The 23,627-nt window shown below is 42.1% G+C and overlaps 1 protein-coding gene across 2 annotated transcripts in view; it reads right to left on the bottom strand.

Moving 5' to 3' along the window:
- The window catches only part of SPIRE1 (spire type actin nucleation factor 1), a 104,976-nt gene that overhangs the window by 29,629 nt on the left and 51,720 nt on the right, over positions 1-23,627 (bottom strand). For both annotated transcript variants that reach the window (XM_026040451.1, XM_026040450.1), the window contains exons 3-5: positions 13,388-13,513; positions 4,854-4,937; positions 3,513-3,677 (exon numbers count right to left, since the gene is read on the bottom strand). In XM_026040451.1, the coding sequence (XP_025896236.1) occupies positions 3,513-3,677; positions 4,854-4,937; positions 13,388-13,513 (375 nt within the window). The remainder of the gene's footprint in view (positions 1-3,512; positions 3,678-4,853; positions 4,938-13,387; positions 13,514-23,627) is intronic.

The following is a 23,627-nucleotide window of genomic DNA, read 5'->3' on the forward strand; positions in this document are numbered from 1 at the left end:
TGCCTCCGTGGCACAGCACCGAGGAGGCCTCAGCGTGACTGCTGTGCTGCTGCCGCGGGGACCCTGAGGGATGGGGTGCAGCCCACGGGGGACCATGAGGCCACTCGAGCTCCCCAAGCGGCAGCAGCGCCGGGTAAGCCGGGCCCCGGCATGTCCCGCCTTGCAGGGGCGCCCTCCTCGGCAGCGCGGGAGAGCCCCGTCCAACAGCGGCTCCGGCCCCGACGGGGGCTCGGGCGCGGGGCCCCGCTCGCGGACACTGCCCTGCTTCCCTGGGAGCTTTTGGGAGGGCTCTGAGCCCAGGCACGGCCCCAATCCTAGTGCCTCCCTGCCGTCGCCTTAGCTTCCCTAGGGAAAACTTCACGCAGTTCTGCACGCACAAGCTGTGGGTCTGTGTGGCACGCGCTCACGGTAGTATGGAAAGGTTAAAACTGAAAAGATTTATATTAAGTGGTGACCCAACCTTTTACCATGAGCACCACATTATTTTAAGTGATGGGATTGATTTCTTCTTTCTAAAGACTTAGCAATCTTCCGAGACCCACCCGACTGGCGACTGGTATGGTTAGTAATGAAAGGAGAAGTCTCCCTTGCCCCGGTCAGTGCTCGTCAGATGCCAGGGTTGATAGCTGAACTTGAGCATTATTAGCATGAGAACAGCTGTTCTGTAAAGCGATAAGCTCAGCTCCGGCCTTGGGGAACAACTCTTTGCATCACAATATGAAATAAATAATACATGGCTCTGAGCCCGGCCCCTCCGGGCACGCGATGCGCTGACTTAGTGCCACCAGGCTCTCATTAGCAGCAGCATTCCCGTTTGATGGGAGCAGCAGCACAGGGTTTTCCTAGGGAATTGCCACGGGATGTGTGGGGCGCGGGTGRCAACGCAGGAGGATCCTGGCAGGGCACAACGTGGGGCGGCCCGCCGGGCTGCGCGCCCTGTGCCCCTTTGCGCTCCCTGAGCAGCAGCTTCATGTGCAGCCTTTAATTTTGATTAATGGATTAATTAAAATTCATGGCGTTCAATTAAGGCCTAAGTCAGAGAGGTATTGTACAAAGCAGGCATGATATGTGCAGTTCGGAAAAATACCTCCCCTCCCAATTGTCGTTTTCTTCTCATATAAGATTTGCTCCAATTTCAAATCAATATTTAAAATAAATATCTCAAAACACTCTAAAAACTATTCTGAATCATCACGTGCATTAAATAGGCTTTTCTATGGCAATGTGCATTAAAAATAGTTATGTGGGAAAAAGCACAGCCAATTATTATAAAGTCACAGGGAAATTTAGAGGTCTAATCAGGCAAAGTGTGGAAAAATTACCATGTAATAATGCACTGGCCTTCCACCCACTACCTTCAAATTTTATTTTTTATATATGGACTTGTAATTAAAAAGCTAACTTCAATTGGCATTTAGCAGGATTTAAACAAAGCCTAAAGTTGGCAATGGTGCATAGAGGGTACCTGACAGCCATGCACTGATGAAGCAGGGCAAGAGTTACGAAGCTCCCGTTCTGTAAGTACTGTTCAAAACATACAGTGAACGACTGCAAAAGTGGGTGGGTGGTGGAAAAGAGAGCCCCTATGAATTAATAATGAATTAATAATGAAGTCAAAGTAGAATTAAAAGCTGTAGCTTAATGCATATGCCTGAAGAAAAAAATAAAGCTGCAAGAAGATAATGTTAATTCTTCCATTGCCCAATTGCTGACTGTTAACTGTGGCAACATGAACATTTTTAACCCTTTGAGAGGGACTCTATAAGTGAAAAAATCTACCCAAACTATTCAAGAAAACATTCAAATATTACAAAAAGTCAGAATTAAAGTTATCTTGTTCCTATCCCAAACATTAAAACGATGACACTTGCTTAAGAGGGACACCGAGATGACAAATTTGAAATTACTGTATGAAATTATATATGTACTGAAATAGAAGTGCAGAAGTCACCGAAACTAATGAAATCAGCTACTTATAAAAAGCCCTGAATTTGACATCTCCAAAACATGTGAAATATTTGCACTATGCCAGCAGACTAGTGAGAACACACAGTTCCAGCCATTGGTGTCTTTTTAGCTCAACGCTCCTCTTAGTCTGAAACACCAAAATAGCTCCTAAGCAAAACACCTTATCTGAGCATCTGCTCCTCTCTTCATTTCTACTAAGAGTCTTCATCAGACAGGAAGAAATCAAGCTATTTGTTTAAATGCAGCATTACAGTCCTAAAAAGAGGAGTGAAGAGTATATGTTGTGTGTTATTTACTTAAAAATGATCTATCCCTGGTTATCATTAACAGTACCATTCTCAGTATCTTCCACAAGCTTCTGTAAAGCACCTGTAAGGTTTAAAACAAAAACTGGTTCTCATAACAACTCTGCCAAACATCTGCTTTGATTGATAGCCAGAAGCATAATCCATCCTTCCGCGGCTGCGTTAGATTTCAGACTGAGGGTTCTTGTCCTCTCCTCCCCTCCGGTTCCTCACACGGTGAAGGCTTTCTCTGGTGGGAATACACACATGAGGCTTTGACCCCTGACAGGCGGCTAAGGGGCTCTGTGTTTATGCGGCCTCGCTACAGCTGTAATTATCTGCGAATCCCTCAGGCTCCACACGTTTCACACCGACCTGCACGCTCATTATTGCACATTTTGAGCATTCCTCAAGGCGACCCTGCAGCAGAATGGCAGGCACAGGACGGAAAGTTCCTAACAACAAAGAAGTTATTTTGCTAACATAATATCACTAGCAGGTGTGTGAGATGAGGGCCGCAGCAGCGGCGCAGGCCGCGCGGGGGGCAGCGCACCGGCAGCGCCCTGTACCCCAACGCCGGTTGGTGCCCAAAGGTTACGGGGGACAACCTGCCCCGGGACCGCAGCGCGGGACAAACCAGCTGCTTGTGGGCATGTCGTACACACCAAGAGCCTGGCGGTGTTAAGTCGGCTCTAGAAAATTGAAGACTTGAAAGCAAAATGCTTCACACTGGTAACTCCTTGCAAATTCCCAACAGACCATCCAACCTCAACAACTGTTTTCCAGGGCTGACGGCTTTCCTTTTCTTCACAATATCCATGTTATGCCACAGCAGCACTTTGCCCTTTTAAATAATTTATCTCCCTAAAATTACATTGAAATTCAACATAAATGTTTCCCTAAATAACAAAAGCCTAAGAAAAGCCTCAGTGCATAGCATGACAGCACTGTTGGTTTGAACGTTGAAGTTATCATCAAGCCAACACAAATCATTTGTTCAAAGCACAGGAAATGTAGGAAGTCTTTTGCAATTTTTAAATGCCTGCCATATGGAAAACAGAATGCATAACATTTGTTGGTTTCACTTTTTTTTCCTCCCTCTATATACTACCTACATCTAAGACACAGTATAAAAGCCACGAACATGACTCATGATCCGAAATCATAATTCCAAGGTGCTCAGAAAAGAAGATAAAAAGGAAGACGAGGGAAAAAAAAGCTTTTCAGATTTGACAGAATCTAGTGGTTTTTTTGACTTACCATAACCTTCCTTAAGGTATAGCGTTTGGATCTGATGTCATCCATCAGCATTTCGTAGGGTGTGAGCTGATACTCTATTGGGAGGGGGTTGTACTGACGCTCTTGAACTTTTTTAAGTTTGACCCCATTCCGTAAATCTCGCATCACTTGTACCCAAAAACGAGCCTGAAGAACCAAGACAGAAAAGAATTATTTAACATCTTACTCTTGAAAATCAAATCAAACCGAAGTTGCTCGTTCCATTTCAGGACATTATCACATCAAATAGATAGAGCTGTATTATTTTCTTTCTAACATGTTAAAAGAGGTAGAAAAAAAGCGGATATTTCAAGCAAAACTCATCTTATTGGTGATTATTTTATATAAGGTTATTTTTAGTCCTCAGGTGCATAATGAAACTTGGTTCTACCCAGTAGAGCTGAGGTCTTACTTCAAGGGATTCAAGGGATATCCAGAGCTAAAATAATACAGAAAAAGGACTTGGAAACTCTCATATATCTTGAGATTTCAACTACATAGCACTCATGTCAACAAAGTTTGTAGACTTAAAGCTAGTACTATGTTATTTAAAACTATGAGTCGGGAAATGCTTGAATTCTAATTTTTGTTTCCCTTATGTGCAGAACTGTCCTGCAGAACCTTCCAGTAGTTCTTCCTCAAATAGAAATATTGGGATGGTCCCCAAATTCCAAGGTTTAAAGATATCCTATCGGTACTCTGTTCCTTTTTGAACATCGGTACTCTGTTTCTCATGGGCCTGTAAGAGTCCCATGTCCCGTGCCCTAATTTCTCCCCGCTCTATGTTTTTTGGCAGTAAGAAAGTGTAGAGAGGAAGAACTGCTGGAGAGAACACAGCAGATTGAAATCAAGTCCTGTTAAGAAGCTCATAATGTTCCTCTGTGCACTGGCCAGAACAGTAGCTAGAAAATGCTACAAGGTATTTTCTCTTAAGAGTTCCTCTCTAACATTTTAATTTTATCATCCTAGAAACTCACAGCTGATGGCTCTTTTGGCCGCCACTTCGAAGGGCAAGCAATACAACCTCTTACAAAATGTCCAACTTCTCAAAATACATAAAGCATCCCCATGAAAGCTTAATCAAAAGCAAAAACATAATAGTGATCAGCTTGGATACTTGCACTCCTTTTCCTGCCTGTGAAGGAGTGTTTAATTCTGTTTGTTCCTATCTTGTCGTGACTTATTTCTATTTCATATGAAAAACAAAAAAACAAAGACCAATCAAACGAAAAAAAAACAGACACTGATTTCATCATAACACTAATGATGCTGGGAAAGCAATGTAAGGAAAAATAAACAATAACAATTCAAGTATTTTCTTACCCAGTCAGCATTTTTTAAGTCATCAAGATCTGTGCTGGACTCATCACTTGCTTCTTTGTCCATTTCTTGAATCTTCTTCAGATTCTGCCAACAAAAAGAAAATTAGTCAATAAACTGAATGCTAGCGTTACTCTAAAGTAAAATGCAAGCTTACTTTTTGACATCTTTTGAAATATGTCACTTGGGTATTCTGATGAACATCTTATGACTTGAATCATAAATACTGTAATGGTAATAAGTGTATTTTGAAATCCCCTGTGAATATATTTTTCATAACTGAAAAGTAGACCTTAAATGCTGGAGAAAAAGTTTTGCATATGAACCCAGCTCAATAGCATATCAGAGGAAAAACTACATTCAGAAATCTTAAGATGCCTAAAATTGGACTATCCACAGGAAAGAAAAAAAACCTGCAGTCTAAGAGGTTACAACGAAAGTTTACTAACTTGAAAGGAAACTTTCATAACAAAATTACTGTCAGTAGCCAAAAGCGAGACAGCTCAGTTTTGTAAATGAAGAAAATCCCACAAAGTTAGTCATGAGGAGAAATAAATCATGAGAAATCCTTTCAACAGAATAGTGGCAGACACCATTTATAACAAAATTAAGGAGCTTCTGTGACATGGTTATAGACTTCTGAATATGAGTAAATAACTGCAAAGCAGGGAATAAAAATAGATCTTTCAAAGGTAACAATTTCTATTTGTGAATAAGAGCTGATGCAAATATGAAAAAGACTGCATATGAAAGGGCAAAACAAAAGCTTTCATAATAACAAGCAATTGAAAAATGATTGCAAGTTACAGTAGGCCAAAGAAGAGGTAATAGTTATACAAATGCAAGTAACATACAAAAGTCATGGTGGAACTACAGAAATGATCTTAGGCACAAAAAATGCATATTCAAATGTTCTTTTTTGTTTTACTTCTAAATTAAAATGTTCTGGAATCAGCACATAAGCAAATTCTCAACATTCCATTTTTTTCAGGGAGTCTTCTAGGAAATCTTTCCTTTAACATGGTATAGCTTGATCTTTATTGTAATTATTTACTCATGCATTGAACATGGATAGGCATCTCTTCTGCTTACTTCTTGAGCTTATGTCAGGAGGCTAAACCAGCAGCTCAAAGATAATACAGAAGATTTATGTATTTACCACAGAAATATTTTTCTCACTTTTGGGTCCCACATACTCTATTATTCTAATGGAAGTAGACAGAAAGCCTCAGTTTAGCTTTGGAGCTTCCTGGAACACTTAAGATGTAAGCACATTTGGCAAAATGCTTTTTCCCGCAAGCAGTACCGAAATGGCCAACGTTTGAAACGGCAGCTCTGAAAAATCCACTCACCAAACAGGACAAGCATTTGCTCAACCTGCTTACCGGGACAGCACGTGAGAGTCACCCACCACAAAGGTTTGGGAAAGGGAACAGATGGATTATCTATTGTTGTGTTTAAGTAAGTAGTGCATTTACTGTCAGGTCAGAAAAGAAACACCACTGTTGCCCTTTAAAAAATAATATAGAATTTATGGAAAGATTCTGGAAAACCCATAAATCACCTATCCTACAAAAGCAAGTATGTCATCTCTCAATGTGGCAACTTTTTAGCATAATTTCCAGTATTGTCACAAGATACCCAACGAGGAAAAACTGTCTGTATTGAAACTCATGCTGGTTCTGTTGCTGTGGTCAGCAGTAGCCTAATACCTACTTCTGTCATCCCTTTTCTAAAGAAAGAAAGAAAGAAAAAAAGAAAAAGAAAAACAGAAAGAACAAGAAACATTAAGGTCTCATTTACACATATTTTGCCCTCAGGGTTTCTTATTTTCTGTATCACACTGGCACTTGCAGTAACCATTTCAACGATGGTTTCTGTGACCTGTTAATGATCTGCTTTCTCTCATGCTGCCATAATTGATTTTGTTAATAATCTACAACACATAAAATTATCCTCTCTTACCCCTTCCTCTTCCTACCCAAAAAGCTAACTCTGCCAAACGAGCTGACAACTCTCAGTTTGCTACTCCTTTCCCGACTGGAAGACACCCCTTCCTTGCTGCAAAACGAACGTGTTGCAGCTGCGTGCCCTTCACCGTGAGTGYGCCAGGCGGCCTGCAGCGACGACCTGTCCCAGCAGCCCTGTTCCTCACATGCAGTTTGCTGGGCTGCTCGCTGCCTCCAGGCCTTAGGAGCAACATAAACACTCCACGTAGCTAAAAAGATCACAGCCTGTTTTTCTTAACGGCAGAAAATCAGAAAAGGGGCAAAAATGTGGAGAGATGCAAGGTTTTTCCAAGTAAAGTGCTACGCCTACCAGCCAAAGGGGACCAGTTCCTGGGTATCCGCACACCCCAGGCTTCGCTCCCCATGGTGCAGGTACTGGGGAGCACTAGAATGGAAATTGGTTTGCCTCTCCTATGAGAGTTAGGAGCCTTTGGAAAATTGGAGGGAAAGGGGAAATTGAAAGTATTGTGTCCTTGCAGCCATCTGCTACGAAGTTTTCTTTAGCTCTCCTTCCCCTGTCAGATGCTGCTTCAAAGCATGGTGATGGATGATTATGTAAAATCTTCTAGACTAAGTGAAATATTCTCATTTCCCTCCACCATCCTTAGCTGCTCTCAGTGGGTTTTGGAATCTGTTTCAATGGCAATTTATAGAAACCAAAATATTTACAAAACAAGTGACGTTTAGACAATAGTTTGTCAGAACTTAATTGTGATCCAAAAAAATCTATGAGCAACCTCAGCTGCTGTGTCCATTTGTACTTACCCTTGGGAGAATGGATTAAGAAAAGCTATTAAAGTATAATAAATACACAGTTTAAGTGGGTTTCTATTTCAGAAAGGAAAAACGCCTTAAAAGGATTTTTCTATATGACCCTAGAACCACAAACCCATACCACAAATCTGATTCATGTACTACAGCCTGGGCATGTATTCAGGAACTAAATGGTCAGATTTGCAGGATGTCAGCGTTCAGCGATCAGCTGTTCTTTTTTTTAGAGCATGTGGCCAATTTTAAAACCAAATTTTGCAACTAGCACAGGGGACAAGAGAAACACAGAATTTCTCTGCGTTTATTCTAGCACTATTTAAAGCAGTCAATTAATTTGCTGTTGCTAAGTGGCCCACATTTGCAGCCTGCTCTGCAGTGCCGGTGACAGATGGAAGGTTATGTAAGACACTTGTCAGCACAACGTCAAGGCTTCACTTCAACAACATGCTCCCTAAAACGAAACATCTTAACGAACATGGACTTCTCAGGAACCTACATCTTGACTCAGTCTTTTACCAATTTAAAAACATCATCTATTGCAATTTCCGGTTTATATTTTTAATTCTGAGCAATATTTTACAGACACAAATACTTCTTACACTGCTACCTAGCAAACAGCAGTCTCGCACRTTTGATCTCAGTTTCGAAATATATGACCTACATATCACAGAAAAACTGCTATTCTGTGTTCAGCTCTCTATCTCAGACTTGAAATCTATGGGCTTGGCCAGCAGCATTACTCCCGTTTCTTGAAGCTGCCCCATGTAACTCAAAGAAGAGGTGTTGAAAGGAGTATGATTGGTAGAACAGTCCTGAAAACCTCTCCATAKGTGAGAAGAAGAGCTTTCTGTCTTTACTAAAAAGGCTGCAATGGCTCCTAAACTGATGGAGCAAAGAAATCATGATGGAATTGCAAGGTTGATGACAACTCAGCTGCAAGGCTGGATCAAGCAAGTCACAGATCTGGAAGTATGAGGAGAAGGGTCTGGGAACTCGCATGTTTTTCGGGTAGTACTTTCTGAATGCCCAAGCAGCAAGGTTTTCTGACAGTTTTTACAGTCACCTGGCTAATGACCAAATTTCTGGAATAAGTGACTCATTAACAAGAAATACATTAAAAGGTTACTTGGGTACCTATTAACTAATTACTTCTATTACTGTATTTTATGCAAACAATACATATATGTATAAAGCATATATACAAAAACACAAGAGGAATTTCATTTCTACTCATTACCTTCACTAGAATCTGCATCTTTTCCTTTTTCATACATGTCAGGTTGAAATCTAACCAGGCAGACTGACAGAATTAAGTTTTTACATTAGATAGAAAAGAAATAAAAGAGGACATGATTTAAAAAATAAATTGGGAGCTTTACACGTACCCTGCCAAGAACTTTGGTTAATTTAAAGGCCTATTGTGGATAATGAAACTTTGGACAAGTTCTTGAAGAACACAGACTTATGCTGCAAGCAAAGATGTACATGATTATAAAAAATTACTAAGTTTTAATTAATTTGTTAATCTGGCTGCTTTAGGGTGTAAGCCAATCTCATGGTTGCACTTGCTGCCACTCGTGAGCAACAACAATGGCTATTTGCAGATACGTCACACAAGGAGCGTCGCTTTGTCTCACGGCCATCACTTATTTGAGCCCGCCGTTCTGCTCTGACGGGGTGCAAAACAAAGGCGAGCGATCTCAAAGTCTTTGGGGGGATCCTGAAAAACACTGTGGGGTTCGTTTTTTGCGGGTGTTTAAATCAACTTCCCCCTCACAAAGGTATCTTCTACATTCTTCTTTCCCCAGATGCAAAAAGTAATGAGAGGTTCCCCTTTTGGTGGAAATATCTTATTGAAGATATAAAATCTCGCTGCTTGAGATGAGAGACAAGCCAGTGGCTGTTAAGTGCCTGAGTGGTAGGATACAGAGGATACAGAGACCCAGCCCATCCAGAGACCCCTCTGGGTGATGGCCGGTGGCCCCCAGGGTGCACGGGCAGCCAAGGCCCCTCTCACCGAGCTGCTCGGTGGCTCACGGAGGCTTCGGGAAGATCTGGGAAAGCATCCTGGGGAGCCTGCTAGGAAGAACCCACACTGCAATAAGACACCCAGGTAGGTCAGACTAGTTAACTGAATTGCAACCCTACTTCTGGAGGAGCAGCTGCTGTTTCTGCTGTTTCACAGAAATATGTATTTTTAGCACTGCTTTTAAAAAATATATATCTTTTTACTATTTCACTGTTAGTATCGTTCCTTTCTCACCCTTTGCTTATGCATCCACTGCAGCAAGCATCGTCTTCTAAGAACAGACGTGTCTCCCTGTCAGCAAGCCATCTTTATTGCTTGTCTCTGACCTTTCAGACACATAGAATAAGACTTGAAAAAAATTGTGCTTGGCATCAAGTATGTGACAGGGTGCCTGCAACATTACTTGACATCCACCGAGGTGACCTGAACAGCCTGTTCACGGCTTCATCATTTGCGAGTAATGCTCTCACCGAATCACACGCCAGTAAAACCCTTTCTGAAATGACACTATTTATTATACGGTAGTGATGTTCACATTATAGGCTACAGAGCACAGGACTGTTTAGTAGACAGGTTAGGAACTATATTTACTCCAGACTTATAGGCCTATACCTCCTGCCTCCTGATCTATCCCCCACGGGAGAGCACAATCTGCAAAATGCTCACAAGTTCTTATAGTGCCACACTGAAAACAGCATCACAATAAYATTTTTTTTCCCTCTTTTAGAGTGGCCTTCTCTGCTAAACCTGTTCTACAGATAAACGTCCTCTCTCCTCTGCGACAGTGACGCTGGCAGTTCCAGCACCTACTGAGCAGGGAGTAGGAGTTTCATGTATCTGGGAGATCGATACCCTGACRGATACCTTGGTCCTAGAAGAAGGCCAAAAAATTTCAAAGTAATTTTATTCAAACCAAAGATATTTTTGAGGATTCTGTTTTCCTTTCTAGAGCTTTTCAATCTTATTTTTATGTCCCCAGCAGAGCTGGGCTAGATCTGAGGGCTTCCAAAGGAAGGTCTCCAAACACAGCAGTCAGTTTTGCAGGCAATGCAAGCGTTTGAAACTCCTGCCATCCTCAGTGTCACAAACATGGCATTACACGGTCTCAAGCTCTTTTATCAGAGGGGATGTATATACCTTCTTTGCTTCTTTCCACTTCTTTGCCAGTGCAATCAGCACAGATTCACAGTGACAAAATGCCCTTACTAAAGTGTTAGATGTTTCTCTCCCTATTGCTCACACTATGTGAGAATGCAAAAGAAAAAAAAATCACAAATGTATTAACTTCAATTGTATTTGACCAAATTACTCATGAGTTAAGATTCTTGTATGCATTTGAAGTATAACACATAACTACAATTTTTATTGGCACAAACCTAGTATGACCACAGGACTCCAACCTGCCTCGGATATAAACTACAGAGGTCATTTGAAAAGAGTAGGGCAAGATTTATTCCACTTTGTATTTTCTTCATATCTATTTCCTATGTGCACTACATAATTTTCAAGCATTTTACATCTTCTCAATCTATAGTTGGATACAGGCCACAAGTGAGTAACAAGTACATCACAGAACATCATAAAGAATAAGTATTTCAGAAGCTCTGTGTAACATAACAAAGGTTTTTGGTTATTTTTTCTCATTATACTGAGGGACCCACCCAGAATAGAATGAAATGAAACGATCCAAATTCTGGCCTGTGCAAGTGCAGTGATAAAAGTGCCATTGATTTCAGTGGGGCCATCATTCCGTCCAGAAGGATTACTTCCTTTGACCTAAATGTGCTTTGAATCAATCCCTAACAGCCTTTGAGAGGCAAATCATTCCTTTCATTTGGGATTAACTCATAGTATGTTCTGTTTTTCTTAAATGTTCAATCACAAGAAGATTGAATAATTTGTAAGTTCAAAACGTCTCATTAATTTTTGATAAATGTCTGAAAGGTTATTTTTAACAGCTATTTTTAAGAACATAATTTTAATGTTTTATATATGTTTATATATATTTTACATATAACATTTGACTTTAATATTGACTAAGAATAGAGGTGGCATATAACTGCTTTCTGTCCTCTAAATGCTTAAGAACTACTGGAAGGGTAACCTGCCTTTCGGAGCAGGAAGAGGGGCTCCAGAGGGTCTTGCATTTGATCCTCATAGAGGTGCTTCAGGCAAAGGTTTTTCAATCAGTGAATCCAACGGTCAGAGCACTAAGGATGAGGCAAACTCCAAGCTGTGAATTTGAGGGCATCAAKGTTCAGAAGGCAGATGTGGCACTGAGAGCCCGTACCGGGCCGGGGCTCTGCATGAGCAGCAGTGGCTGCAGCTGGACGGCGGCGCTGGTGCTGCACAGAACAAGGGTCTCTTTGGCCATGCTGCCGCTGTCACAACTGCCCCTGCGTGATCCTGCAATGGTTTAGAAGTTGCTTTCAGCTTGAGTGGMACTGGAGGAAAGGGGAATGTGAAACTCAACTCAAAGGCAGCAGAAAAGCAGCTCTGAAGAACTGCCCCCTTAGAAGGACGCATCTCTACCAGGTTTCCAAGCAGAAGGAAAGCAAATGCCAGGCCCTTGTGCCTCTGGTTTGAGCCTTCTGCCAGAATGAAGATAACTGCTCTTGGGCTGCTCTGGGCTCCTCTGACCCTTGACGAGCTGGTTCAGCTCATTAACCTAACAAGGAATGAGTCCTCTTTTATTTTTGCCTTTGCTCTGTTTGTTTTCTAGAAGGAGAGCAGTGACAACTGGGGGAGTTTGCACATGGGTGGGTGGAACAGCGCTGTCTTGCAGCAGCAGAATTGTCAGATCAGCCCAAAAACCTTACTCTGCTTTTCATGGGTACTTTAGATCCTGAATTACAAAGGGAAGGAAAATCCTTCAGGGATTATACAGAAAAAAAAAAAAAAAAAAAAGAGAGTGTTACTTGAGTGATTGGCTTTGGTGAAAAAACAGCTTAAGAAGAATCTTTTCCCTTCTGTCCTCTCCCTCACCCACTGGTCTGGCAATTTAAACAGCTCCCTCCCTGTGTCAACACAATTGTTTAGGGAGCCTTTCTGCAGACCAGGTCACTGAAGCAGTCTTAATTAAAAAGAATCCTCCCAAAGTTATTCCTCATCCAGATCATTTAATTGAAGAGGTTCACAGGATGCTCTTTCAGTCAACGGTAACAAGCAAGGAGGCAGAGAGCTTAAGCACAATGACCTAAAGATGGAGGTTTTTTTTAAGTTGGCTCTGCTGTGAGGTCTGTGGGGCAGCCTAACAATCCAATCACACATCAAAGGTAATGAAAGCTGCTCACTGGGGAGCAAATACAGGAAAATAAAGGAGAACCTCAGTTAATTCTCAGGAAAAAAACAAGGTGGGAAAAGGAAATGAAAATAGGCAAATTTATGACACATTGCAACATTGCTGAAATAATAGACAAGATTTCAGTCTCAAACACACTGCATATTCACGCACCTGGAACAGTATTATGCAAGACCTCGGGGAAAAATTCCCACTTTCCTCTCAAATATACTAGTCACAATTAACAACAAGTTCTATGAGACATCCAAAAATGGTTACAGGCCAAAAAAGAAATCTAACCTGTAGAACTCCTTGAACTCTGTTGAACACTGCAGCTAATTTCTTCAACCATTTGGCATCCAGTACTGATCAGGTTACAGAAGATGTTTTTTAGACTTACCTCACATAAAATAAGTTTAAAAACAGAAAAGCTTCTCCGTCTGCTTACCTCTTTTGCACTTTTAATTTTGGCCAAGAAAGTGTAGAGTTCCATGGTTTCAGCAAACAGAGCCCGACAGACTGCTTGATAGTGGTTTGGTGCCTCCGATGGGGTGGGCAGATGGGCAGCACACAGCTGGGGAGAAAAAGAAGGATTAATATGAAAACAATGTCCCATTGATTTAATTAATGCTACAGAACATGGAATAATGTCAAAGAGAAGCCAGTTGGACATCCAAGTCACCAAAATCCATGAGAAATATTTAAATTTGGGTAGAAATTGGGATGCATTTCCTAATTCTTCTGCTACCTTCTATTTTACAAGTAGCGCTCTTTCCATAAGCAGTAGGGAGACTTGTTGATGTTCAAAGGAATATGACCACTTCCTGGAAATCTCGGAAAGCCAAGGTATTGCCTTTTCATTATGAAAGCACCTCACGTAATTTTCAAGGGGAGATAAAAAACAATCTTGCAGCACCAAATTTTGAGGAAAAAAGTAGGCAATAATTAAACACACTTTATCACTGTAACTGCTGCTTTCCTTTATATGAATGTGGAAAAGATTTACCAACTCTACCGAATTATGAAAGGATGGAAGGTGTAGCAAGCAAAAAGTTAAATGCCAGTGAAATGTCAGTTTAATGCATTTGAGATGAYACAAAGATTTCAAAAACGCACCAGAGTGTGAGATAATTCAGGCTTACTGCTTTACTTCAGGCATTCACAAAGATTTACAGACACAAGTAGGCCCGACTTAAAGAAATACATCCCAAGATAAATCAGCTCATTCACATTAACCTCAAAACATGCTAAAAGTCTAATTAAATCACTAACAATTCTTCATAACTGCTGTTAAATATATCTGTAATGTGCTAGGAGAATAATTTTGTCCTGAGATATGGAGGATTCCCAGGGTATCACAGACTCATGACAYGGACACAGGCATCTTCCCTGGGATGGGGAGTCAGAGCTGCTTCTGCCCTCACAGTGTCAATTCAGGGCCAGTCTGCCCTCCAATCAAACAACCTAACATCCATTTGCTACAATTTTGTATCTCTAAAAAGGAATTTAACACAAAATTACTCACTCCTATACCCTGCCTTTTAAGGTCCTGATCACATGGCATTCCTAACCTGACAACTGTCACTTAGGCAAACCTGAGTTTATCTGAATGAGRACTGCAATAAAGCCCAGCCTTATGTTGGGACAACACACAGAGGGTCCATCTCCTGCAAGGAGGGCCTGCAAGGAGGGCCTCCCTGAAGCCATGTTTGTGTTACATTTCAGATGACAGAGAACCTGAGCAGTATAGGAACAACATCTGTCTTTATGAACAGCACCATTTTACCAGAATACCTCAACAATGACGTAAAGAGATATAAATATCTTTTTGCTACACCTCCAACAYGGAAAATCCACCATCTGCAAGCTTAGGCTCCTCCAGGGTCCTTCACAGAAGCCTTTCAGGAAGCAGACAAAGCAGTAAGATCTGTAATTGSTTCATTAACGACTGTCAAAGCAAGAAAGCCCAACACACAAACTAAAACACTCAAATCAGTATCATACTGGCATATGTATTAAAACAAAACCTTAACTCCAGCTTTACAGTTTGTCTTGCTACTGTGTTTTTTATAATAGCTATTTACTATACAGCTACAACTAAAAACAAATCAAAATATGAGGAAGCATTCAGGTGGTGACTACATTCAGAAGACTTCCAGAACCAAAGCTGTTGAGATAAAGGCCTCATTAGAAGAGCCCAGGAAACAGTTTCTTTTGGTTCCAGTCATGTTTAGATTGGCTTAGGCTGGTTGACAAATCGCTTTTTGCAATCTTAACTTAATTGCCACCTTTAATATTTCCAATTAGTATAAGAATACAGAGCGCTATGTTCAGATTTGACAAACTTCTGTGATAAATTACCACACTCCCTCTCTGGACTCCTGCAATATCCCTTTCTGGTTATTGTGGCCATCATTCTTGTGGTGTTTTCACTCTCCTTTGCTCACTTGCATCAGTTTAAAATTACCTTGTCCTGCCTCRTTCTGTCTGTCTGACCCCTGGAAAACTTAGCACAAGACAGTGTCAAAACTGAGACTGACTCAGTTATAAACATGAAATTCAGCACCATTGTCCTTACTTCCAGCCACTATTTGTCCCTTCCCTTCAAAATAAAGAAAACTAGAGTATAGCTTCCCTATGCCGAGAGTGTAACTTTTTAAATCTAAAAGTTTTGGGGKTTTTTTGTGAAGTAATATGAACTTGTGGCAAGTTCATAAAACTGCCTTTGATTCATCACTTTCAAATTTTATACTTCTTTATCATGACACTCACATCTTTTCATACCCTTCAAATTTATTTCTGTGCACTCATAATGACAAAGTGAACAGATTGTATTTATTTATTTATTTATTTAAAGAAACATACTGTCTCCTTTACAGGAGGAGGAAAAAAATGAGAGAGATGGTTGTCTAGTGTGTGCTGTAGTGACTAGGCACACTGCCAAGACAGACGCTACTAAACTTATCTCTCGACTTCTCAATGAAACATGTCAGGTTATATTACATTTAAATGGACCAAATCCAGAGCATGGTTCTTTCCCTTAATAACTAATCATGTCTTTACCTGCCTCTCTATGTTTTCAGTAAGTTATTTCTGGCAATTAATTACRGCAGAGATAAAAAGGGGGTCGCTTTACAGTATGTCACTTGAACGGATAACTGTAAATAGAAGAATAACAGTAACAGCAATTTTAAAAAGGTTCTTAAATGGTGTGAGTCTTCATAGCTGAGAATAAAATTTTATTATCATTTGGATTATACACACATTTTTAGAAATGCCTTTTTTTCTTTATTTAGAAGCMTGTTAATTAGAAACAATTTGAATAAAGAAATTCAGCAAGTTAATTCAGTGCAGCACTGGCAAGTTCAAGCAGGGGATGGAGCTAATCTTGATTTTATTATTGAACCAAAAATAAAGAAAAAAAGAAAAAAAACCCCAAATGTCCGCTATTAAGCCTATCAGAAAAGTAACCACATAAAAAGAGTCAATTTTTGGTTTGTAGAACGTTAGGATGTAAATACCTAGAGAAGGCCACTAGCTCCTGCTAATTTTCATATTCTGAAAAAAAGCCAATCTCCTGTCATGAAGATACAATAGATACAGAAAACCTTGTGGTAACACAGTTAAGTGATTTAGCATCCATTTTTGGATTGGGGAAGGGAAGCCTGAAGAAACAGGAAAATGCAAATAAGACAGACTGAATATTTCCCCCTCATTAGAGTCTACTGTACTTACATGTTGCTCAGAACATGTAAGTTCTGAGACACTCTGTAACCTCTACACAAAGAAATAATGTAAAACCTAAGCAAGCAAGGCATGTCGAGTACGAAACATCACTCACATCTTGAGTGCAGGATATTAATCCTTAAGAAACAAAATGCTAGCAGTGTTTCAAAAGCTGTGTAGCTGTAAAATACCACAACAATCTCACAGTCAGGATATTTTAATCATGAAAACACAGCTGTCTTACGAACTCCTCCTCTTGCCACACCATATCAGCGGAGGGCAACAAAGATGATTARGGGACTGGAACATCTCTCATACGAGGAGAGACTGAGTTGGGCTGTTTTCTCTGGAGAAGAGAAGGCTGAGAGAGGATCTGATTASCATGTATAAGTACGTGAAGGGGCAATGTAGGGAGGAAGGGGCCAAGCTCTTCTCAGTGGTGGCCAGTGACAGGACAAGGGGAAATGGGTCCGARTTGAAACACAGGCAGTTCCATCTCCTTGTGAGGAGGAACCTCTTTCCTGGGAGGGTGACAGAGCCCTGGCACAGGCTGCCCAGGGAGGTTGTGGAGGCTCCTTCTCTGGAGRTCTTCAAACCCGCCTGGATGCCGCCCCGTGCCCCGTGCTCTGGGTGTCCCTGCTGGAGCAGGGGGGTTGGACGAGGTGATCTCTAGAGGTCCCTTCCAACCTCARCCATTCTGTGATGATGTGATATCAGTCATGGTGCAAGAGGGATTTAAATCAGCTCTCAATCTTTTCCAGCCCCTCAGGGCTCACAGAGCAGAGGCTGCTCCTGCTCACAGTTATTCCACCGCTTGCCTTTGCCGATCCTGAGGGCGACGAACACCAGCCGTGCCCACAGCTTCATACAAGGGCTGCTTGTTCCCTTTCCAGGAAGCCTATCAAAAAGTATGGTTGAAAACAAATTACGTGGTCTTTGCAAAATGGTGGAATATCGAATGTACTATTAACTAACGAAGTTTTAAGTAACTCGATCTGTCAGCTATTCCATTTCCAATCATTGTGCACTCTTTTTAAAAACTTTTTTTTTTTTTTTAACTGAGCCTATCCAAAAGCCAGCTTGACCCAAGGCATTCAGCCTTTGCTTAGATCACTAAGAAGATTAGAGACTGTTTCCAATCCACATTCAGGGTCCCCACACAGAAAAAAGGCATTATGTAAATAGTGCAGCCTTGCCAGAGCCTCCCTCCAAATTCATTCCCAATTGACAAGGAAACAGAGAGCACCGAGTCAGAGCAGTGTTAACTGCAATCATAATTTAACAATCAGAGCAGAACAAACAACTCTTCTGGATCTGTTTGAATGTATCCCAGCAAGGACTACACCAAAATAAAACAAATACAGCTGACTCACCTGCTGAAACCCAGCTAAGTTTTGTAATTTTTTTTCCTTTATTCTAAGTTAATACTGGAAAACTTCACGAAAGCACCTGGCCTCCTGGAGTTCAGATTTCAACAGACAGAAAGTGTTTCCACTTGTAGCCACCCTGGCCAGAGCGCCTGCCTGAATGCCCCAAAGAGAATAAAGGGATTTCTTTTTCCCATGGGACACAAAGGGACACTATTGATATTATGCAAAACATACTCGCAGCCTGTAAATGCCAGACTTGTTAAGTGTTGTTAAGGTCTTGGGAGTATTAACATATACTTAAAAGTCATGCTTTTTCCCCAACCACCAAGAAGAAACTGCTTTCCAACAAGGGGTCCCTGACCACACATCCAGGCTGGTTTTCAGTCTCATGCCATGCGCTGCAGCCACATGGAAAAGAATAAAACCCAGCTGGAGGCAGCTTTGACTGCCCAAATCTAACTGATTTTCTCGAAGATATTATAGATAACCTTAACACCAAAATGGTGTAACAAATACATTTTTTACCTTATCAGTTTTCCATTCAAAAAAGAAAAAAAAATATATACAGAAGCAGATGTAGTATTTAAAACTCCCTAGTAGGAATTAATGAAACCTCTCTTGGCTTCCTCTTCCAGGTCCGCAAGCAGCACAAGAAATGCAGCTGCTAAAATTAATCCTCGAGATGCAGATGGGAATTAGATGACATGAAGACTGACAACACTGCTTTGGATTCTAGGTCTTTAAGGAAGAATCACCATCATTTCCTACACCTTGCTTTGTCAAATCCGAAGACCCCAAGGATTTAAGGCCTTGAGCAAACGTCTTAGCTACATGCCTAAGTGCCAAACAGGGGTGGACTAACAAATGTTTGCACGTGCTCTCCTGAATGACAGCCAGGAAACCAAGCTGAAAGATCCTCATGCATAGATCAGGCTTGGGAAAGGCTGCAGTGCCGTTTATTTAATGCACCGACCCCCTGTGCCACTTCACACACTGCACTTGCTCTCAGAAACTGGAAGCAAAGYTCGAGCAGGTCACCACCCCCCATGAGGAAACTGGGGCGCAGCAAAGAGCACCTCAACTGTTTGCTCCTAACCAGAGCCACTGTGCTGGTGCCATTTCTTCCACTATTGATGGCTTTGAGACACTCAGCACTGTGACCTGTTTTTTCTCTTAAACACGTTACATTTCACAGCTACTTGGGAAGCCTTACTTGCTTTTCCATAATATTAGACTGAATGTAAGCAGCGACGAGAATCGGATACAACTTCAACAGGCAGCGATGGCAAGGCCGATCCACACGGAACCGTCTCATTCATTACCTTGAACCTTTTCCAACCCCAGGAACAATGCATGCGTGAAGATGCTTTTTACTTTATTTATTTATTCTTTATTTACACTTTACTTATTACATCTTTATTAGCATACAGAATGAGGGCTATCAAAACACATCCCCCAAATGAAGGCCCACGTATGTTTTTGCCAGACGAAGCTACTCTCAGTGGGCTTTTTGGCAAGACTAATTTCTACACGACTAGTGCTATGTGCCAGCGCATGCTTCCTGACGGAGCTGTGCTCCCATCAATCCCCCTTTCTCCTTGAAAACCCCTTAGCTCTGAGTGTGCGGCAGCGGGATCACCCCGCGCGCGGCTCTTGCTGCAATGCCTGCAAGCGGTGCCTCTGTACGAACAACATTCTTCTTCTCCAAAAGAGCTGGTTTCCAAAGAGCCAATTAAGTGAAAACCAAGCCCGCATTCTTCCCTAGTTTCACCGAGAAACGGTGCTCTCTCGTTTCTAAGCACAATAATGGAGGAATTAATAATGATATAGAGGCAGCAGGCTGAATTTGCTAGCTCTTCTCTGAACACTCTGTAGCACATCAACGGGATTATTCACAAGCAAGAGCCAAGTCCTACAAACGTTATTTTTCCAATTCTTTTCTATCCATGCCAAAACCCAGAAAAGGTARCAAAATCACTGGTTACTCTGGCAGCAGGCACCATTTGCTGAAGCTCTCTGCTCCCCAGCAGCACAAGAGCCCCCGCACGCCCGGCGGYGGCACTGGGGCAGGAAACCAGCTCCAGCAGTGGGGAAGAGGCGCCGATGGGGAACCGCGATAAAACGCAGGAATTAAGGGAGAAGGGGATACATGTCAGGATACACGACGGGGGTTGGAGTGTCTGGATGTATTAACAGGGTGATCTGCAGGGTTGTTGCACTAAGGGTGCCGCGGAACTGAAAAACCTCGACCGGAGCAACCGAAGGCAGAGGAGTCTCCTGCAAAAGGGTCTGGTTTCTGCGGCTGCCCTGGCCAAGCGCGGCCGGCCGGGGCGCACGGGGACCGGCTGCAGCAAAGGGCCAAAGGAAACCTCAGAAACCAAGACCTGTGCAGGGCAGCAAACGAGCAAATAACCTAGCAAAAGGCCACAGAAATCGGCCAGGAAGGATTCTCAAAACAGAACCTGATTATAACTGATACATATGGCAGGGGGAAGGGAGAATAACGCTAAGGAGAGGTAATTTTATATATAAATTTATTAATGATGCCTATTGAGCTCCTTACCAAAAAGTTCACACGTTGGAAACTTACTAAATGAGAGACAGTATAATTATTTAAGGCAGTCTTATTCATAAGCCACTTAAAAACAAATTAAAATATATCAACCAAAATCAAAACATGCGCTTTCCTTGGCAGCAATTTACAGTTCACAAACAGAGCTTTAAAATTCATGTGTGTGGGCAGTTTGTTTATTTTTTATGTAAAGTGCTGAAACTTCTCTCAGTAGACGTAATCATCACTTGCTTTCATGCTCTGTCCTGAAGCATGACTTTTCATTGTCATCCAGAAAAGAGATTTCCAGGTGCACAACCAAACAAACWGCGCTACGAAACATTTCGAAGCTTTTAAGCTTCACTCCCGGGGAACAAACCCAGCAATACCTAACCAGTCTCAGTTGCTTTCACGAGACCTCTGCCCACGGAAACCCAGTCATTTGTGCACGTGGTGTCCTTATTTGTAGTGCCTTTCTCAGGGAAATCAAGTCGTGAAACTCTGTTTGCACTGAAGAGGCTCACAGAAAAAAATATATATATTTTAAGCATATTTCTTTTCTATTTAAAATCTATAGCCATTGAATCCACATGGCAATTGTTTTATAACGAAAAAGCTGATTTGTTAATCAGCCACAGTGTTAATACTTGAGACATTTGTGACAAAGACAATTATGAATCAAATTATTTGACTGGCAATCTACTGAATCTCTATTAAAAACGAAAGTTCATCATTCTGGCTCAAACATTTTATCCTGCCTTGCTCCAGCTGACCACGCAGCAACATGACGGTCTCCAGAGTTGCTGGTTCCTCCTCAGCTCCCCGTGCAGCAGGAGAGGAGGGCGGTTTTGTCCGTTCCCCCATTCACGCTCTGCTCCTGGGAATCCTCGCTAAATACGGCAATTAGTAGGAAGTGCAACATGCGGAGGGAGCGGGCTTGCATAGGCCCTGTGCAGAGGTGGGATTAGCCGCCTGTGGGGAGTGCAGATGGTGTTTATCCTGCCCGGGGAGCAGAGGGAAGAGCCACTCTGCGGCTTTTCCATGGCTCCACACAGATCCCACCAGCAGCATCGCTGGGATAACCCCCCACCTCACCCACAAGCACTCAGGGCCCCCCTCGGATCCCAAACGGTGCCAAGGCCGCCAACACTGCGGGAACGACGGCTGCTCCAAGCACTCGAGCTGCTGCTTTACCCACTGCAGAGCACGCGTCCCCTTGTCCCAGGAAACACTCCTGCTCCCTCTTCGCTTTTGCAGATAGGGAACCGTTGGCCACGCATAGAGCACCGAGCCAGTCCGGAAGCTTTTCCCATCAAGAAAATCACCGACACGCTCTGGATTGGGGGCATGGCTATCCGAATCATGTACGAATCTTATTTTTTCTTATTTTACTCAGCTTTCTTGGTCCATTTGCACTTCTATTTGCTAGAAAGATTTCAGTATCAATAGAGAAATGTGCCATGGACAGCTGCAGTGAATTATGACACATCTTGCTGTAGCTGGCATCCTTCCTAAAATCTTCAATTCCAAAATTGCAGGAATAGATACAAACTTTAATGTGAATTAGTTCCTGTGAATTATAAATACAATCAAAGGGCTAATTTCTTGCTCCAACCTGAAAATACATTAATTTTATTTTAACATCATGACTCTTGAGGAACAGAAACAACTCTTTGTTTCTGACTGTTTTGGAGAAACCATGCACAACTGAGCACAAATAAGAGCCTAAAGACAGAGAGCAAGAAAACATCTTCCTGCCGATAACCGGAATGCCAAAACATGGTGAGTCCTCCCGAGGGTTTGGCAGTGCCGCCCAGGAGCCGCTTGCTCATTGCTGAGCGTGTGGGTCGCCGGAGGAGGCCGAGCCGAGCGTCTCGGCCGCCTGCGATGGCAGCGAGCAGGGAGGCCGCCAYGTTTTCAGCAAGAGCTACTTGGAARTGCTGGATATTCTTCTCCACAGAAAATGTCTTTGCATACTCCTAAAAGCAAAGTCACGGGAAAAGAGAGATAATTTGAAGTATTTGAGAAGTCTGCTCAGCTCTTGCTGCTTTGTTTTCAATTGCAGATAAACTATGTTTGCACATTATTTCCACCGCATCCAAATCAGTCTCACCATTCTTATCTGAGGAGGAGCCTGGTAGAACAAAGTATGTTTTACAGTATAAGAGCTATGTCCTTGACAGAGAAAATTGTTTGGGGGGGGAAAAAAAGAAAAAAAAAAAGGTATCTGCAGAAGGAAACAGCCAACAACCAGCTCTTCATCAAAATCTCATTATCTAAAGAGAAAAAGTGAAAATGGAGAGAAGCTAATCACCTTCTCCAGCAAACCATGCATGAGTACTTCTTTTATAAGCAGAGCTCTTAAAATAATTAAACTATTTCGTGCCAAGTATTCCGCAGATCTGCCCCATAGATAATTATTTACCAGTTCTCAGTTACCTATCATGAACGATGCATCTCTGCAAGTGAGGCAGGAACTCCCTGCTCAATTTTTCGAGTTCAAAGCCTGCTCTAAAACCACCGGCGTTTGCAGAGGCACCTACTCCACGTCCGCTGAAACACACGCCTTTTCATGACAGATTTCCCAATGCCTTCCGGAGCAGGCATCTAAAAAGGAATTACCTCTCTGAAGGGTAATTAATACTGCAGTGTCCTCAATCAAAGGCGAGTAAGGTTATCATGGAGGCGATCGCTGCCCGGCGCTCTCCGGCACACACTCAAAGGCCAATTGTTACTGCTCGGCAGCTCTTTTCTGTACAGCATTTTTCATGATAAAGTCACTGTAAGGGCTGAAACTCCAGGGCAGCTACTTTTAAAATAAATAAGGCTTTGGAACAAAGCATGGGCAACTAGAAATGCAAATACCTTAATCTATTTCAAACATTGCAACCTTATGCGAGATGAAAGCTGGTTAGCACCAGCTTCATGAAGGAGGGTTTCATTGCGACTGCACAGAGGGACAAATCCACGGCACTGTCAAAATGTCTAAACGGGGATTTGTTGGCATCTCTAAACTGAATTCAGGATGTGCTGTCACATCC

Source organism: Nothoprocta perdicaria, unplaced genomic scaffold (genome assembly GCF_003342845.1).
Source record: "Nothoprocta perdicaria isolate Ctin4 unplaced genomic scaffold, notPer1 scaffold_258, whole genome shotgun sequence".
Lineage (NCBI taxonomy): Eukaryota > Metazoa > Chordata > Aves > Tinamiformes > Tinamidae > Nothoprocta > Nothoprocta perdicaria.